This window comes from Spinacia oleracea, chromosome 4 (genome assembly GCF_020520425.1).
Source record: "Spinacia oleracea cultivar Varoflay chromosome 4, BTI_SOV_V1, whole genome shotgun sequence".
Taxonomy (NCBI): domain Eukaryota; kingdom Viridiplantae; phylum Streptophyta; class Magnoliopsida; order Caryophyllales; family Amaranthaceae; genus Spinacia; species Spinacia oleracea.
The window spans coordinates 158,199,072-158,215,481 of NC_079490.1; the positions used below are offsets into that span (position 1 = coordinate 158,199,072).

The 16,410-nt window shown below is 32.8% G+C and overlaps 3 protein-coding genes and 1 long non-coding RNA gene across 4 annotated transcripts; 2 read left to right on the forward strand and 2 right to left on the reverse strand.

Moving 5' to 3' along the window:
* Positions 1 to 405: 405 nt before the first annotated feature.
* Positions 406 to 1,098, reverse strand: LOC110802880 (uncharacterized). The gene has a single exon (XM_022008337.2). The coding sequence runs from the start codon at positions 1,096 to 1,098 to the stop codon at positions 406 to 408; it is 693 nt and encodes a 230-aa protein (XP_021864029.2).
* Positions 1,099 to 1,125: 27 nt separating this feature from the next.
* Positions 1,126 to 2,145, forward strand: LOC130472076 (protein FAR1-RELATED SEQUENCE 9-like). The gene is made up of 3 exons (XM_056842499.1): positions 1,126 to 1,321; positions 1,406 to 1,667; positions 1,755 to 2,145. Exons 1-3 carry the CDS (start codon positions 1,126 to 1,128, stop codon positions 2,143 to 2,145), a joined length of 849 nt encoding a protein of 282 aa, XP_056698477.1.
* A 950-nt stretch (positions 2,146 to 3,095) lies between these two features.
* On the reverse strand, positions 3,096 to 4,799 carry LOC130472077 (uncharacterized). Its single transcript, XM_056842500.1, has 6 exons — positions 4,671 to 4,799; positions 4,460 to 4,582; positions 4,223 to 4,366; positions 3,571 to 3,783; positions 3,443 to 3,456; positions 3,096 to 3,384 (listed from the first exon to the last, which is right to left on the reverse strand). The coding sequence occupies exons 1-6, from the start codon at positions 4,797 to 4,799 to the stop codon at positions 3,096 to 3,098; spliced, it is 912 nt and encodes a 303-aa protein (XP_056698478.1).
* Positions 4,800 to 7,038: 2,239 nt separating this feature from the next.
* On the forward strand, positions 7,039 to 10,941 carry LOC110802886 (uncharacterized). The gene is made up of 4 exons (XR_008931930.1): positions 7,039 to 7,534; positions 8,492 to 8,602; positions 8,715 to 8,811; positions 10,726 to 10,941. It is a non-coding gene; the product is annotated as an uncharacterized lncRNA (long non-coding RNA).
* The last annotated feature ends 5,469 nt before the right edge of the window (positions 10,942 to 16,410 follow it).

The window sequence follows — 16,410 nt, forward strand, 5'->3', positions numbered from 1 at the left end:
GGTTGCATGATGCTTTTCTCACATTTGTCAGCAGGTTTAGAGTTCCTGTCATGTGGTCAGATGCACCAAAGTCCATTATCCACTCATAACACCTTGCACTCAAACACGTTATCATGCCAGAAAAAGCATTGTCCAATTCATCATAAGTTTCTGAGTGTTTCATGGCATTGAGTGCTGACACTGCACTTGAGGGTATGAGTTTGAGCAATTTTTCCAACTGCTATCTTGAGAATACAATCTCATCATCCTTCTCATTCATCCCTTGAGCAGAGTTAGCAGATTTCATTCCACTTGAACTGTTTCCCTTGTTACCTGACCACTTTCCAGTGGACTGGCTTTTATTTTCAGTTTTGCCCCCACCTTTCTTGTTGTATTTGTAGTGCCATTTTGGGTGTCCAACATCTTTCACTGTTGTTCCCTTTGATCCCACAAGCAGTGCATGTACCTATTCTCTCTATGTTCACTCCACCCTTGGCTGTACATGGCAGAGGTGTCACCATCAAGACCACCATTGTGAACAAGCACATCTCTTTGAGTTTCTTCTTGTTGTATCACAGCACATGCAGACTCAACAGATGGTAAGGGTGAATGCATTAGTAACTGACTTCTTTGTGGATTGTAGATGTCATCAAGATCATTTAAGAACTGAAACAATTTTGCTTCTTCTTTTTGAGTTTCAATAGCTTTCATTACAGCTAAGACATCTTGTGCAACAGTTGTGAGCATAGGAAGCATGTTCATTGATTCAATTTCATCCCATAGGCTACTCATCACAGTGTAATATTCATCTAGTTTTCTACCATTGTGCTTCAGATTAAACAAATCTTTGTTTAGCTTATATTTTCTAGAACCATTAGAAAGCATAAACGCTTCATGTACATTTTTAATAAACAAAATAGAGTTTTTGATAGATTCAGAAACATTAGTTTGAAGCCAGCAAGTTACCAAATCATTGCAGGTATCCCACTGAGTTGCATTGACTTCATCCTCGTTGCTCCGTGTCACAGTGCCATTGACAAATCCAAACTTTCTTTTGGATGAGAGTTGTATCTCAAATGACCTCCTCCATGCTCTGCAGTCACCTTGTAACTTAGCCATACTAATGGAGAGAGGTCCATCAGATGGATGAAGGAACAAAGGGGAATACCTACTTCAGAGCTAAGTATGAGTGCTATATTAAAACAGGCAGCAAATATATACACGATAACACTTTTCCGTGATTTTGAAGAAGAGTTCAAGCTTTCTGTGGCAAGTAGTGCAAAGTTCAAGGGAAATGTTGGAAGAACAGTGTTTTTTAAGGTGTGGATAGAAGGAATAACAGGTAAAAAAACTATAAATCTTTATTTAATATTTGGAGTAGATGTTCTTTTGAATAATATTATATTATATGTAAATAATCTAACAGGATCAAGGCAAGAAGTTCAATTCAAAATGGAAGATTCAACCGTCACTTGCACATGCAAAAACTTTGAAGAATCTGGATGGTTGTGCTTCCATTGTTTGAGAATATTGCATTTACATTCAATCAATACAATTCCAGATCGTTACATAACAACAAGATGGACTAGATATGCAAAGAAACAGATATGGGAAAGGGTTGATACGATAAAAAGGGAGAAAGGGAAAATCAACAATTTTACTGGTTGGAGATTACATATGATCAGAAGGTAATTTTTTCAATATACATTAGTTCATTTTCATATAGTTACAATTACAGTTGATATTTTACTTAACAATTAAACTTTATACCACAGATACTATAACTTAATTTTGAAAGGGCATAAGATAGCAAAGGCCAGAAAATTTATCGAGGAGAAGTTTAAAACGGATAATAAAGCAGTTGATGAAATCATAAAAAAGGAAGAAGAAAGGAAGGCAAAAGAAGAAGCTGCAAAGATAGCAGAACAAGAAAAGGCAAAAGCTGAAGCACACCGAGAAACACAAGACGGGGAATCAACTAATTCTGAAATAACAATTGTGCTTGATCCTGATCGTGCTAATACTAAAGGAAAGAGTAAGAAGAGAATAAAGGGTCAATATGACAATTACAAACAGCCATCAAAGAAAGGAAAAAAGAAACACAAAGAATTTGGATCCAAGACACCAAATATTCAATTATTTACACCTAAAGAACAACTACTTTAGTGATGTTCTTGTTTTATTATCATATACAGTTACTTCAACATTTTTAAACAAATTTATTGAGTGTTTATACTATAGTTCTCCTTTACAATACATAGTTACTATACTGAACGTATAGTAACTCTTTGTAAAACACACAATTTTTACAAAATAACCATATCTTGAATGTTTATATTATAGTTTTGACAATATAGTATTTCTTTATAAAATATAGTTACTATTTTGACAATATAGTAACTCTTAATACAATATAGTTACTATTTTGACAATATAGTAACTCTTTATAAAATATAGTTACTATTTTGACAATATAGTAACTCTTAATACAATATAGTTACTATTCTGAAAATTATCTCTTTATAAAATGTACTTACTATTTTGACAATATAGTAACTCTTAATACAATATAGTTATTATTCTAAAAAAATATAGTAACGTTTTTTATGCAATCAAAATGACTTATAGTAACTATATGTTTATCAAATAATAAAATACCATACAAAAGAGAGTAACTATATCTTATTAAAGATAACTATATCTGTAAGATAGTAACTATTTAGATTTATACACCAAATTATTCACTATTTATATATACTAACTCTTCACATTTAGTGGTGACCCTTCTTTACATATAGTAACTGTTTATAAAGTATAGTTACTATTTTGACAATATAGTAACTTTCGTTATGCAATCATATGACTTACAAATTTATAAGAGTAACTATATTTTTAGAAATGTAACTATTTCATTCAAATAGAAACTATATTTATACTTAGTAAATTGAACAATATGACACAAATACTGCAAAAGTTATAATTACTCTCATATATCAAACAATTAAAAATCAATGAGAGTAACTATATCAAAATTAGAATTAATTGTACTTTCTAAACAGTAATTTGACTACACACTAACACAAAAAATTAAATTATTTTTTCACCAATAATCATTATTAACCACGTGAAGCACCTCGTCCACGTCCCTTACAGCGTCTGCCTCCTCTAGCGCGTCTCCCGCCTTTGCCACGTCCTTTCTCTTCAACAATGACATCTGTCTCAGCTTCATCTTCTGTTTCAACATCTTTGGATTTCCTTGCTGAACTATTTTTTGCAAAAATTTCAATGTTTGAAGGGTCATTCATGTATTTCTGCGTCAACTCTTCCCTTTGTTTAATTAAGGCATCCAAAACATCTTGTTTCCTGTTTCCCCTAAATGCAACCATTTGTTTCAGAAATTCATCCCTGTAAAACATTCAAATTTGACAACACAATGGTGCTACAAAAACAAGCTCTGAGAAACTTCTTGAAATCTTCCTGCAAATATTTGAACAGAAACTATTAGAATAAAAACAGTAACTATAATAACAAAACAATAACTATGATGAGAAAATAAAAATAACATTAATTAATTTAAACACAGAAACTTACATTTGCCAAGGGATCAAAGTCAAAAATCCCAACACCATCTTGTATAGTTTCAACACCATGAAAGACCATCATAAACATCAGCAAATAGACACAACAGTCTTTGTCAAAAGCACCTCGCTTCCAATTACCACCAACCGGGATAAATGTGAAGCTTCTAATATCTTCATGATGAATGTTATCCATATCTTTCAATAGTTTTTCCAATGGAGAACACTGTACAAAACAAAGTATTTGTATTCAATAAGGACTGGAATAACTATTAAAATCATATAGTAACCATTAAAATCATATAGTAACTATTAACAACATATAGTAACCTTTGGAATCATAGAGTAAATATTGTACACATAATTATTTCTAAAAGAGTATAGTAACTATTGCACACCATATAGTAGCCTTTCAAATAATATAGTAACTATAGTACACATAGAGTATCCTATTAAATCAGACACTGACTATTTATACTGTTATAAAGTTAAAATTACTTTCTAAAAAAGATAGTAACTATTTTAAAAACATAGTTACTGTTTTAAAAAAATATTAGCCTTTTTAAAAATATAGTTCCTCTAAAAAACTCAGACTAGTATAAGGGTAACTATAACATTTATAAAGTAACTACAATAAATATAAGGTAGCTATAAAAAAAACTTACCAAGACAGAAAAAGATTTCTTCCTTCCTTCAATCTCTTTGGGTTCAAGAAGCATATTATCAATGAAATAGACACTTTTGTCTTTCATACTAACCACAAACAGGTAGTAATGCTTCAGATCTTCAATCAGAACAGGAGCAAAAATCTATATAAAAAAGAAAAACAACAGATTACAACTACAAAAAGGAGACAAAAAAAAGAAAATAATATAGTTATATAAAGAAAATATAAATCATACCATATTACAATCTTTCAAAGATTGAACTGCATTAACATCTTTCACACCATAAGAAAGACAAACAGACAAATCAGACAGGACTTTTGCATCGTCTGGTTTCTCAATCAATGCAGCAACATATTTCTGCAAATGAATATTAGAAGAAAAATTAAAAAAAAGGCCAAAAAAATTAAAATTATTAACATTCTATATTATTAAAAATATAACTTACACAGTACGTGCCACCTAAAAACAGCTTCTGAGGACAACCAGCAGAATTCCTTTCATTTTCATTCAATAAGAAAGCCCATGCTTCAATATGAATCAAAAGAATACCAAAGGTAGAAGGAAGTGTCCACATGTCATCTCTTGCTACCGCAATAAACGGATTGTATCACTAGTAGACAAAACCCCTATTGCAGCCCCCTTGTTGCAGCGTACATATATTAATACGCTTCAACAAGCAGTAGGTCAACGCGGGTCAAATCCCATTAAAGGGTTGTTGCAGCGTACAAATTAATTGCTCCCTGCAAAAGAGTTTTTTGCAGCGTACATATTAAAAGCTCCCTGCAATAGCTAGATATTGTTGCAGCGTACAAGTCATTGTACCCTGCAACAATTCCGTGTACCAAATTTATTCGCTGCAATAATATTATTGTTGAATAATTAATTCATTTAACCAAAATAGCTATCTCGAAATTTTAGAGTTCCCCGCGCTCAACTCTTCCCTCAGTTTTTAATTCCCTCCGTCGCCGTCGAACTCAGAGCTTGCTCGGTCCTGCGTCGTCGTCGAACTCAGCTTGCTCGGATCCGCCGTCACTCTCCTCGCTGGTGAGTGTCTTTTCTCGCCTCCTCGCCACTCGTCGCGTCCTGTACGTTCTCCGCGCTGAACCACGACTGACATAGTCGCTGAAAACTCAGCTAAATCGGCCGGTGGTTCCAAGAAAGAACGGTCTGTTCTCCGGTGCTTGCTCGACCGTCACTCTCATCGCCACAACAAGTAATTATCTTCCTGTCCCCTTTTGATTTTCGTTTTCAGAATTAGGGTTTGTACAATTCTGTTTTTTTGGCTAGTTGTTCAATTCTTTCTTTGCACTTCATTTTTGAAGATCGTACTGCCTGCAGGAATCTATCATCGTGCTTGTCTGGATTTCAACAACTGCATTAAGGTATTGATATATCTAATTATATTCATAAAGTTTCTCTTTTTCCTCTTTTGAAAGTCTGAGGCCAGCTCATAGGAAGTCATAATTTCTGTATCTTTGGTAATTGAAAAGTTCAATTTTTGGCATTATTTAAGAATTATAGATAAATTACAAGTTGGTATGTAATTTGAATGCAATTTGAAAAAATGTTGGATTTGATTCTGGAACACTTCTTTTCTAATCACCTTTTTGGTTTTCCTTTTGTTTGTATTATCTGATAATTTAATTGTAAAGTCAATGAAAATGCTTGCTGGAATATCTGTAACCCTTTTGGATTAAATTGATTTACTTCATGGAAATACGCTGACACTTAACTGAAGTTTTATAATTTTGATACCAACTGAACATGCAGGAGTTTGAGCAGTTTCTTATTTTGTGATTTTTTGAAAATGCAGGCTTCTATTTTGCTGTTGACACCAGCCTTTGCAAGGCTTATTTTGCGACTTAATCTTCAGCCTCCTGAATTTGTTACTGGTACTTATTATTTTGAGTTGGTCTTATGAAGTATTACATTTACATTTACTCTCTTTCGCCTAGTTACAATCAGATCTGTCTGTTCTTTTAAATTTTGAGTTAGCGCTCCCTAGTCAAATCCTATTATGCTATGGTTCCAGCTAGCCTCTTGCTTGTAGGGGATAAGTAAAGGTAGAGTTCCCCAAAAACCATTCACAAAATAATCGATTTTTGTGCCTGGAAGTCTACAATTACTCATTGGCGCCAACTTTGCGTCTGCTGGTTCGGGTTACGCCGAGAGAACAGCCAGCTTATATGTAAAGTTTCAATCTTTCCATGCAAACCCTTGTTAACTCAGAAAACCTAACTTTAATGTTAAAGACTAACTTTGTTGGGTTTGCAACTACATAGGGCGGTATCTCTTACGCAACAGTTGGGGTACTACAAGGAGTACCAGAGTAAGGTGACAAAATTGGTGGGGATTGAGAAAGCAAAAGGGATGTTCTCAGCTGGAATTCATCTTCTTAGTGTTGGAAATAGTGATTATCTTCAGAATTACTACATCAATTCTTATATCTACAGACAATATGCACCTGTTCAGTTTGTTGATCTTCTTATGACCTCCTTCTCTAACTTTGTCCAGGTCTCTCTCTCTCTCCTAAATCTCCTCATTTCACAATTTAAATGCATACTGAAATTAGATAAGGAATTTTAAATCCACTTCCAGCGTAATTCTCAGGTAGCTTAGCTTCGATAACAAAACACCCAACAAATAGTTTTTAAAGTCAAAATTTTTACTTTTAAAATTAGCAAATCACATTTTCCCATGTTTATATAAATACTAGTAACACCACGTATCAAAAGAGTAAAACTGGTAATTGGTGGAAAGTGATGGTTATCTTGCTGAGAGAGAGAGAGGGTTCCTCATAATTTTATATGTATCAAGGATTCGCTTTGGTGAGACTTGAGATCATGTCTACAGTCACTTTATGGTTTAGATGGTTCCTTTTTTTAAACCTTCTGTTGGCCAAAGTTGCACCGACTTTCAGAGAAATCAGGTTTTGTTTTGAGAGGAACCAATGGAACGACCTTTCTGGTATAGGCACCTCTGGTTGTGATTGAAATCTCTACATCCCATTCATGAGAACCTCAAACCTGTCTGGGGCAAGAGCAAACTCACATTGTCACTAAAATGAATTCACACCACTCTCTCTTTTGCTGCCATATCCATCTGTTTGTCCGGCCCCACATTCAGTGATCAACTTTACAAGCACCCGCTCACTTCCAGCTCTAGTATCAAAATACAACCCATCACCAAACGTCCTTCAATTCAAAGCCTTAGCTGAACATGGAAATAAAACTGAAGCCTTAAGCATAAAGATTTTACAGAAGAAGAAGAGCAGCTCATTATTCAGTACCATGCAGCTATAGGCAGCAGGTGCTTTTTCACATCTTTTCTGTTTCTTTTTTAGCATCCATCAGACACGCAGCATTCTGTTACTGATTCTTGTGAATAAAGGTTAGAACCTTGTTTGATATCCAGTTTTTGGTCTGGTTCTAAATTGGTACAGGTGGTCCCTAATAGCGAAACACCTGCCAGGAAGAAGCTTGCACGTTATTAATCTGATCAATATCAATATCAAGAGTTCCCAGCAGTTAGATTTTATTCCTAACAGGAAGATACATTGATAACACCCTAGCTAATTATCTAACTCTCATATATGGTTGACCCGTGTTTTTCCCAAGTACAGAAAATGGATGATGAGATTGGGACAGGACGGGGTTAGCTAATACGTTCCCGTTCCTGCATGCTCATATCTATAATAGAATGGATTCTTTTTGTCCTTCTACTCCGGAAAGTCCATAACTTTCATCATCCCCACGGATATGCAAATCTTCTGTAGCTTTATGCTTCCACATATTATTGTTCTCCTTTCTCACCCTTAACTTTTGACTATGCATTAGATTGAGAAAGAGAGCAAGATAGGGACGCATTATCTCTTATACTACTATAGTAGATTTTACTTTACCGCCATATCTTGAATCTCTAGCATATTTTTCTCTACAAGTTTTTGGCTCAGCATATTTGCTCAATATGTTTTTGAGAAAGCATATTTGTTGAATAACTTATGGTTAGCCTGTGAGCATTTTAGCTCTTTAGATTGCCATGATTCTCATACGGTTCCTATCTGTTTGCGCGCTAGCAGATTAAACTACAGTCTTTTCACTTATTCAGTGGCCATTTCTTTAATGCTTTAAAATATGCTGGTGTTGTCATTATGAGATGATAATGGCTTTGTAATGATTCTGTATCTAGTATGCATTTCCTGGTTTGTCAAACAGGTTTATTTTGCAGATTGGCTGAATTTAAATTTAATTTCCTCATCTTCTTTAGATTGGAGGTCACCATACCCAAGAAGATTTTTCAGTGAGAGGCAAGGAACCCAAGGACGAGGTTCAAATTTATACCTGGATGGATGCTACACTTAGAGAAATGACTCATCTCGTATGTTTGCAAACCTGAACTCCGCATTATTATTCATCATTTTTATCTCCTGTCTTCCCTCACTCGTATCCACAGGTTTCATGTGTGTGATATTGATTGTTATTACCTTCAGGCGAAGAGAAGTATCTCCAGCTGCCAGAAGACGAGATGCAAAATTGTCATTTGCAGTTGTATATCCTGATAAAAATGGTCGTATGCAAGTAAAGAAGGTATCTTCTAAATACCCTAAGCCATCATAATAGTCTGTCTTTGCTTCCAGACTTCCCATTTCTCAATTTAGATCAGTCAGCACAAAGTGGGACTGTCGTTATTTTTTCATAATCACAAACAAAGCAGCATGAATCTCAATGCTGACTGTTAGATTCTCATATTCAGCAAAGATCCCCTACCATAAACATATCATTATCACACCAAAAACAAAAAAAAGTTAAATGAGGGAGAAATCAATCAGCACTTACTGTGCATGCTATTATAGTTTAATTTTTTCATTCACTATACCTGAAGATTGAGGTCTTCATACAGAGATTTCACAACACCAACATTTGCTGGATCTTTTTTTCCGTAGTACCAATAACAATAACAGTTTCTTATGCTCCTCGTTGGAAACTTCTAAAGCTTTCACCACCAACCAAGAACACTTGTAGTGTTCAATGTATGATCCAATGTGATTGGTCGTTATAGGTCATATTTAGAGCTAAAATGACATTTACGCTCCCAACTTTGAACTAAAAAACCTAATGACTCATTTTATTCTTGTTACATGATTAATATGCATAGTTTAAACTTTTTAAAACTCATTCCAATCTATGTAAGCACATTTAAAGGATAATTTGGTCGTTATAGGTCATATTTAGAGCTAAAATGACATTTCCTCTCCCAACTTTGAACTAAAGAACCTAACGACTCATTTTATTCTTATTACATGATTAATATGCATAGTTTTAAGTTTCTAAGACTCATTCTAATCTACCTATGCACATTTAAGGATCATTGGATCGTTATAGATCATATTTAGGCTAAAATAACATTTTCGCTCCCAAATTTGAACTAAAGATCTTAAGGACTCATTTTATTCTTATTTCATGATTAATATGCATAGTTTAAACTTTCTAAAACTCATTCCAATCTATGTAAGCACATTTTAAAGATAATTGGGTCGTTATAGGTCATATTTAGAGCTAAAATGACATTTACGCTCCCAACTTTGAACTAAAGAACGTAAGGACTCATTTTATTCTTATTACATGATTAATATGCATAGTTTTAAGTTTCTAAGACTCATTCCAATCTACGTATGCACATTTAAGGATCATTGGATTCGTTATAGATCATATTTAGGCTAAAATAACATTTTCGCTCCCAAATTTGAACTAAAGATCCTAAGGACTCATTTTATTCTTGTTTCATGATTAATATGCATAGTTTTAACCTTCTAAAACTCATTCCAATCTATGTAAGCACATTTTAAGGATAATTGGGACGTTATAGGTCATATTTATAGCTAAAATGACATTTTCGCTCCCAACTTTGAACTAAAGAACAAGGACTCATTTTATTCTTATTACATGATTAATATGCATACTTTTAGCTTTCTAAAACTCATTCCAATCTATGTATGCACATTTAAGGCTCATTGGATCGTTATAGGTCATATTTAGAGCTAAAATTACATTTACGCTCCCAACTTTGAACTAAAGAACCTAAGTACTCATTTTATTCTTATTACATGATTAATATGAATAGTTTTAACTTTCTAAAACCCATACCAATCTCTGTATTCACATGTAAGGCTCATTGGGTCGTTATAGGTAATATTTAGAGCTAAAATGACATTTTCGCTCCCAACTTTGAACTAAAGAACCTAAAGACTCATTTTATTCTTATTACATGATTAATATTCATAGTTTTAACTTTCTAAAACTCATTTCAATCTATTTATGCACATTTAAGGCTTATTGGATCGTTATAGGTCATATTTAGGCTAAAATGACATTTTCCTTACTTTCGATTCGTATTCTAGACGGTTAGGACATTGTCATTAGTTTGTTTGAATGTTAAAATGTGACATTTAATTGCATTTAATCTAATGCTTAATTTTTATTTTTATTTTTATTTTTGTAAAGGTATATACTCCGAGGAATGCGCCTTATGCTAGTGAGGAAATTGATGTGGTTCGTGAGCAATGGGCTAAGTGTTTTACCAGCAAGTATTTGTTATTGGCGTGAGCGCTTGATCGAGTTGGTTTAGATGTTATAGAACAATCTTTTATATTAAAATGTATGCGTTCGTTGGAATTGGACGTACATATATTTAAATGTATGTGGTACGTGCACTTTGGTTTTGGGATATATACAAATCAACAGCTATTGTTTTTATATTTGTTATACAGGTTGCGATATTCTATTATTGTTGTGACAGGTTTCTATATTTGGTGCAAGGCACTCTAGGTATCCCTAAACAAGACTAAAATTTTCCTGCCAAAAGTGCTTTGTTGCAGCGTACATATATATTTGTACGCTGCAACAAGGTGTAAAATTTAGCAAAATTTCATACTTGTTGCAGCGTACAAATAGATGTACCCTGCAACAGGTGGGGTCTTTTGCAGCGTACATGAATTTGTACGCTGCAACAAGTCAAGATTTTGGCCAAAATTTTGACACTTGTTGCAGCGTACATGCATATGTACGCTGCAAAAAAGTACTTTTCGCAAGCGAACATTGTACGCTGCAACAAGTTCAGACTTGTTGCAGGCCCCCCAGTTGCAGCATACGATGTACGCTGCAACAGGGGTCTAAAAGCCCGCTGCAATAAGGGTTTTTTCTACTAGTGTATTCAACAACTTTATCACTGAAAAACATAAAAAAGAAACAATAACTAGGTCAGAAATATTATAAAGATTACTATAATAAATAAAAATTAACAATAGAATATAAAAGGAAACTATAGTAAATAAAAGGATACTACAGTATATAGAAGGTAACTATAAAGTATAGAGAAACTATAGTATACAAAAGATAACTATAGTATATGAAGTTTACTATAAAATACAGAGGTAACTATAGTATTCAAATGATAACTATACAGTATAAAAGGTAACTACTATATATAAAAGATAACTATAAAGTATAAAAGGTAACTACAAAATATAAAAAGGAAACTATAAAGTATACAAAGAAACTATAGTATATAATAGGTAACTATATCAAATATAAAGATACTATATCAAATATAAAGATACTATATCAAATATAAAGTTACTATAACACATATACAGAAAAACAATAAATTATGAAATGAAAAAACTTCAACTTACTCGGTCAAAATACCCTCTCCATCAGACAAAGCAGCAAAATCCACAATTTCTTGAACAAATGTTGGAAGATGTCTCATTAAATCTTCAAATACAATCATAAACGGAGACATGAACAGTACGTTTTCCTCTATGCCATAGACACTCAAATCCACATTGGATACAGCATTGTTGTCAATGATGCATTTTTGGAATGCAGCCCACACGCGCTCACATTCATCCATTTCATCATCATCATCCTCCGTAGTTGTTTTAGTTTTGGCATTCAAAGAATCAAGAACTTCGTATATTTGAGAGGTAGCTTGAGCTGGATTACCAACTGCTTGGGTAGATGTTGTTGGTGATCCAACAACATCAGTATACAAAACTGCAGGCTCAGTGGAACAACAGCAGAAAGTTGAGGGGCAACGGTAACAACAGGATTGTTACTATCATCAAAAAGATCATCCCAACCATTTGGTAGATTCTTCACCAACTGATGAAAATCCACTAACTCATCAACCATCTTTTGATAAGTGGAATTCTCCAAAATATCATCACCATGGCTCTGCGTTGCCATCGAAGCCTTTATTTTGAACAGCTCGTCAGCATGGATGGCTGAAACGACATCCAAATCTCTCTTCATCAACAACCACTGACCATGAAACTCTTGTAAAACAAAATACATAAATTTAAATATGGAACATATTAGGAAAATTTAATTAAAAGTACAACAAATATTATAAGAAAAGGTATCTATAGTATATAAATATAACTATATAAAAGGTTACTATAGTATATGAAAGGTAACTATAGTATATAAAAGATAACTACAGTGAATAAAAGATAACTATAGTAAATAAAAGGTAAATATAGTATATAAAAGGTAACTATAGTAAATAATAAGTAACTATAGTATAAAAAAGATAACTATAGTATTTATTGTATATAATACAATTACTAAAACAAAGTAATGATAACTTAGTGTATCAAAGATAACTATAGAACATAAATGATAACTATAGTATATAAAAGATAACTATAATATATATACAATTACTAAAACAAAGATAATGATAACCATACTGTATAACAGATAAGTATAGGAGATAAAAAATAACTATAGTTTATAATGACAAATATATCAACCATAAAGTAAACTTACATCAGTGGCTTTGGAGAGAATTTCTTCATCAGTAGGATGAGATTCAGGGAGCTCAAACTGAAGAATTCTAGGACGCCGACTTGGACGTCGACGGCCAACAGAGGGCTGTTCAGCACTTCTCCCACTGCTGTCAGGTTCACCTTCTTTGGAAATAGATTTTATTTGTGTCAAATCTATTTGACCATCAACAAAAACAAATTTTTTGGAAATTGGATACTTCTCCTTCTCCAAAATTCCAGAACCATATAATGCACTCATATTTGCATTTTCAGCATGAATCCGATCAGTTACCATCTTCGATGTCCAATGCTGAATAAGAGGTAATTGATCAGGAATACTACTGGAATTCCTAAACATATTCCTCTGAAAATACACAAGTTGCAAAAACACAACACGGCCTCCAAATGTCTTTTGATCTTTGCCTTTCAATAAACAATTTTTAAATTTCACAGTTTCTCACATAATACCTCAAGAACGTATTTACACCAATTGTATTTGGGAATCATTTTAGGATCTTCCAAAGCCTTAGCCAATCGTAAATCTACAGTCCTATTGGCTGTAGGAGTCAAAAATGTAGAAAAAGCAACAAAAACAAACAATTGTTTAAACAGATCACCACCGTCTGTCAACAATTTGATCCTTTCCTCAAGCAACCTTAGAGGAATTTGAGCATTGACTTCTTCAAATCCAAACTCTTTTCTCCACTTGATCTTCAAATTCAAATCAGGATTAGTAGAATTGCGCCCACGTTTAACCCCTTCAACCTCCAGCTCAGAAAGGGGGGGCATAAACAAATCGTACACATCATAATCAGTGATGTCAAACTACTTGGAATCACTGATAGTGAACAAAGAACTCACTTCATCAAAGCATTTGATGCACCAGTACATCATTTGAGTGTTCTTTCGACTTAATTGAAGGCATAACAATCCTCCAAAGCCTATCCCTTGAACAGCTGCCTTTTGTTCAGGAGAGAAGTCTTTAATTAATTTACACAATGATCCTCCTGAACATTGTGTATCAAAATTAAACCTGAAAATAATGAATAATGAAAGTAAGTCAGGTAGTTCAAACATATAGTAACTATTTAGAACACATAGTAACTGTTTAAAACATACAGTAACTATTAAAAACATATAGTAACTATTTAGAAGATATAGTAATTGTTACCAACATATAGTAACCTTTCAAATAATATAGTAACTATAGTACACATAGAAACTATTTAAAACATATAGTAACTGTTTAAAACATATAGTTACTATTTAAAACATAAAGAAACTATTTAGAACATATAATAATCTTTGGAATCATATAGTAACTATTGTAAACATAGTACACATAGAACCTATTTAGAACATATAGTAACTATTTAAAACATATAGTAACCTTTTAATCATATAGTAACTATTTAAAACATATAGTAACTATTTAAAACATATAGTAACCTTTGGAATCATATAGTAACTGTTTAAAACATATAGTAACTATTTAAAAAATATAGTAACTATTTAGAACATAGTAACTATTTTGAACATATAGTAACTATTCAGAACAATTGACTAAATTAAATTAACACTTACACGATTGGAAGGCCATCAACGCCAACTTCTTTCAAAACTTGTGACTGAAGTTGATGAGATTCAGGCTGTGGAACGTCAACCAAAGAAGAATTTTGTAAAACTAGTTGATTAGGTTCTTCTTCTTCAATTGGTTCATTTTCAGGTACAAGCTCAATATCTTTTGTTTTCGGATTGCCAGCCTTTTTGTTCTTTTTTACAGACACGTATTCCTTAGCAACTGAAAGAAAACAATTGTAAAACAAAATATTACTATATAGTAACCATTACAATCACATAGTAACCAATAAAATCATATAGCAACCATAATAGAATATAGAAACCATTAGAATCATATAGTAACTATTACAAACAATATAATAACCTTAGAAATCATATAGTAACTAATGTACAAATAATAAGGTCTAAAATAGTATAGTACCTATTGTACAACATAATAGTAACCTTTCAAATAATATAATAAATACATAAACATAGAGTACCATTTAAATCAGATAGTAACTATTTATTAGACATAGTAACTGTTTAAATTTATAATAACATTTAAGAAAGATAGTAACTATTTATAACACATAGTTACTGTTTTAAAGTTATATTTGCTTTCTAAAAAAGACAGTAACTATTTATAACACATAGTTACTGTTTAAAGTTATATTTACTTTCTAAAAAAGATAGTAACTATTTATAACACATAGTTACTATTTTAAAGTTTATTTACTTTCTAAAAAAGACAGTAACTATTTTAAAAACATAGTTACTGTTTTAGACATATAGTAACCTTTTAAAAATATAATTACTCTGAAAAACTACTAGCACTACGAACATACCAGTCACTAATAAAAACACTTAAAAACTTCGTAAAATAAAATAAAAGGTAACTATATCTTTGAAACAGTAACTTCATGAAACACTAACCCTAATTTCAGCAAAAACCACAAACATTTCAATAATTCAAAATCAAACAAAAATTAAGTTCAAATTACCAGGAATTACTTCACAAACAGGATTTGGCCGTCTTCCTCGCCTTCGAGGAGCTTCAACTGTCACTTCAGCGACGGAATTGTCGATTTCAGGTTTCTTCGCTACCGGATTCTTTGGTGCCGCTTTCTTCACCATTTTTTACGAAAAAGAAGATCGGAAGAGTAATTTGATGCAAATGGATCAAAAGAATCACTGAAATTAAATTTGAAATGGAGAGAGAAATTCAGAGAGAAGTTCGAAAGCAGTTTAGAGAGAAAAGTTGAGTGAGAAGTTCAAAAGCCGGGAAAAAGGAAATTAAAAAAAAAAACATATATATAATTACGAAATCACGTGGCAGTTACAGAAATAGCAACACGCAACTTCTCACACACGAAACCACAAAGACTATAATACCCTGGTCCATAGCATGGACCCGGTTTAGTATAGTGTAAAATTTAGATTTGTTTTCCCTATGAAACGGTTAATTTTTTTACTGAATAACGGAGTAGTATATTTTGTAGTGATATGTTTGGAATGGACATCATAGGTTTATGTCAATTTTGAAGAGTAATTGTTACCACTTATACAGTTGGTATTACTCCCTCCTTCCCGGAATACTTGACCTGTTTTTCTTATTGTACCGTCCCTTAATACATGACCTGTTTCTAAAAATGGAAATATTCTAACAATATTATATTATTTCTCACTCCACCCCTATTAACCCACCTACCCCCTACTCCATGCAAAAAATAATTAAAAATTCAACCCCTACTCTTCCCCAACCCCACCTCTTAATCCACCTCCCACTAACTAC